Source organism: Orussus abietinus, unplaced genomic scaffold, assembly GCF_000612105.2.
Source record: "Orussus abietinus isolate OABI.00-Male unplaced genomic scaffold, Oabi_2.0 scaffold911, whole genome shotgun sequence".
Taxonomy (NCBI): Eukaryota; Metazoa; Arthropoda; class Insecta; order Hymenoptera; family Orussidae; genus Orussus; species Orussus abietinus.
The window spans coordinates 16,727-19,781 of record NW_019395176.1 but is presented as its reverse complement, the minus strand read 5'-3'; the positions used below and the strand labels follow the sequence as shown (position 1 = coordinate 19,781).

The window sequence follows — 3,055 nt, the reverse complement described above, 5'->3', positions numbered from 1 at the left end:
CTAAAATGTTGGTAAAAACCCGCGTTATGAAGTAACGAACCATCACGAGAGGAGCTAAAAGTGATTATTTTTGTTGATAAACTCGCATGGGGAAAAACATTTATTTTTCATTTGAGTTTATCGACGGAATTGGTTTTTCACTGTTTTTCAAAATTATTGTGCAAAATGTTCTCAAACATTGATATAAGCAAATGCAGACCAAGAGGTGGCATTAGTTGGGCAAGCAAATATTATTTGACATAATTCTAAGGTAAACAACCACGTGCCAATATCTCAGGCAGTTCCTTGTACCCATTTCAACAAAACGGGAGAAATTCCGATATTGGTAAGCATACCCGATTAAAAGTTACTTTCAAACCTCCATAAATAAATTTTACAATTTACTGAAAAGAAGGCATTTTAATTTCTGCCAGTAGCAGCTCAAGCATTTTCCTTGAGTACTTATGACGAACAATGCACGAAGAATGGTTTTAAAACCTTTATTTTCCGAGGTACATTTAAAATAGTTAATGTTCACTATAAACGATGAACGAAGAATGGTTTTAAAGCCTTATTTTTAAAGGTACATTTAAAATAGTTGAAGTTCACGATGAACATAATGATTTAAAGGCTTTATTTGTAGAGGTATATTTAAATAGTTGAAGTTCACCGCGAACAATTAACGAAGAATGGTGTTAAAGCCTTATTTTTCGAGGTATATTTAAAATAGTTGGTTCACCGCGAACGATTAACAAAGAATGGTTTTAAAGCCTTATTTTTCGAGGGACTTCTAAAATAGTTGAAGTTCACGATGAACGATGAATAGTTTTAAAGCCTTATTTTTCGAGGCACATCTAAAATAGTCGAAGTTCATGATGAACGATTAACGAAGAACGGTTTTAAAGCCTTATTTTATCAAGGTACATTTAAAATAGTTGGAGTTCACGGTGAACGATGAACGAAGAATGGTTTTAAAGCCTCATTTTTCAATGTACATTGAAAATAGTTGAGGTTCACGATTCACGATGAACGGTTATAAAGCCTTATTTTTTTAAGGTACATTTAAAATAGTTGGAGTTCACGGTGAACGATGAACGAAGAATGGTTTTAAAGTCTTGTTTTTCGAGGTATATTTAAAATAGTTGAAATTCACCGCGAACGATGAACGAAGAATGGTTTTAAACCCTCATTTTTCAATGTGCATTGAAAATAGTTGGAGTTCACTGTGAACGATGAACGAAGAATGGTTTTAAAGCTTTATTTTTCGAGGTAGATTCAAAATAGTTGAAGTAGACGCGGCGCTCGTTTCGATCGGATATTTATGGGTGAAAAAGTTGTATAATTTGTGAAATTGAGAGACGTCGCGTGACAAAGCGTGCTTTCTAATCGTATTATTCGGGCGATACATCTAATGCTTAATGTAAAAATACCGCGCTCCGTTGACCTTGTCTCGCAGATACATAGGTATAGGTAAACACTGTCGTAACTTTGTTCGCAAGTGGTTGCGCAGTCGGAGGCCGCAACGTGTTATTACGGAAACGGTTTCTGCCTTTCTTTAATCGGAGACTGGCCTCGGTACTAAATAATACCGGCTCGGAAATAATGGCGCCGAAAATGGCTCGGCCAAGACGGTCCATTTGCGGCCTTTTTTCGCGGCTCCTGTTTTGCGCCAAAGGTACGAAGCATCGAGCGATTCGGTTTGCGATAACTCTCGCTTAAACCGTCCTTGTTTCAGGGGATAAGTACGAGCCTAATCTGGAGCTCGCTCTGGAGGAAAGAGTGGAGGAACTGCGACATCGGCTGCGAATCGAAGCAGCGGTCGTGGAGGGAGCCAAGAATGTGATTCGTCTTCTCCAAAGTGCCAAAGTTGCCGATAAGAAGGCCTTAACCGAGGTGGGTTTTGCTCCTTTAATAAAATTAATCTTCATCAAACATCCATGTTTCATTTGACTCCTTATTTATTGTGTTATGCTTTCTTTTTGAATACGTCTCGGTTTAGAATTTTAATGGGATGCGGATTTTAATGGAACGTTGCGGGGCGCGATTCAGATTGTGCCAGAATAGAAGGAGATTCGGATTATTAACCCTTTGAATACGGAGCCATATCGACATATGGGCGAAATTCGTCTGACCGTGCAGGTAATATTGGACCAAACGTCGGCCGCCTTTAGGCGCTCTTACAAGGAAGGTATCCCAGGTCGATCTCTCCGATTTCATTTCTTTTATAATATGTTATAGTAGACTAAAAACTAAGCGACACGTATTTTTTTTTATGTGCCATTAAACATTTTAAGGGGGTGAAACCACCATCCAAAGTAAGGCCTGTGAGGGGTGNTAGGAGCCTATCTACCGTGTTATAGGAGGGTTACCTGTATACATAGAAAAAACCGACTTTCAAAGTAGAATGATTAATAGCTACCTATTATTCTCTTCCAGATACCCCATTATCACCGATGGGTCCTTCGTCGCCGAGCCAGGAAGGCCTCTTCACGGATCTGCGCCTCCTCTCCCTGGAAAAGCAGCTGAACATAGAGCTGAAGGTGCGTGCCCGCAACATTTGTGACGGAATAAAGTAGTATCTAAAGCTCACAGACCTAGCAGTCGGAATCCGAAGAGGGTTCTTCGAGTAGCTTGGAAAGTGCGAATTTGGCGTCCGTAAATTTTTCAGGTCGTGACGTAGGTCGGCCATGTTGTGCCGCGCGTACGGCTCTTGATCGATGCTTAAAGAGGCGTTGTTATGTCATTGAACGCTCGAAGATCCACGCAGCGATATTTCCACCCGGCTTATCCGGCGACGTAAGAAAATCCCGGCCGCGATTCGCGGGCGCCCGGCCAACTTTAACGATCCTTTCCGCGTGTCTCGTTGAAACTCGTCGCCGCGTGAAATCGCGCCCTACGTCATTCGACGACGATCCCGCCTAGGACTAATCAGTTTAGTAGTTTAGTAGGCACTCCGCCGTGCACCAGTGAAAACCTACAATGTTACCCCAGCACGGACGGTGAAGTGATTTGCGCGGTGGATAGATCGAATATGGCGAGTGCCGTTTGGAAAAAGGTGCCGGTTTATTAACCCTAG

At 41.5% G+C, this 3,055-nt stretch overlaps 1 protein-coding gene across 1 annotated transcript; it reads left to right on the top strand.

Annotated features, from left to right (window-relative positions):
* The first annotated feature begins 1,286 nt into the window (after window positions 1–1,286).
* On the top strand, window positions 1,287–2,118 carry LOC111673861 (serine/threonine-protein kinase N-like). Its single transcript, XM_023433670.1, has 3 exons — window positions 1,287–1,654; window positions 1,715–1,872; window positions 1,979–2,118. The coding sequence occupies exons 1-3, from the start codon at window positions 1,582–1,584 to the stop codon at window positions 2,069–2,071; spliced, it is 324 nt and encodes a 107-aa protein (XP_023289438.1). The 5' UTR covers window positions 1,287–1,581; the 3' UTR covers window positions 2,072–2,118.
* Window positions 2,119–3,055: the final 937 nt, after the last annotated feature.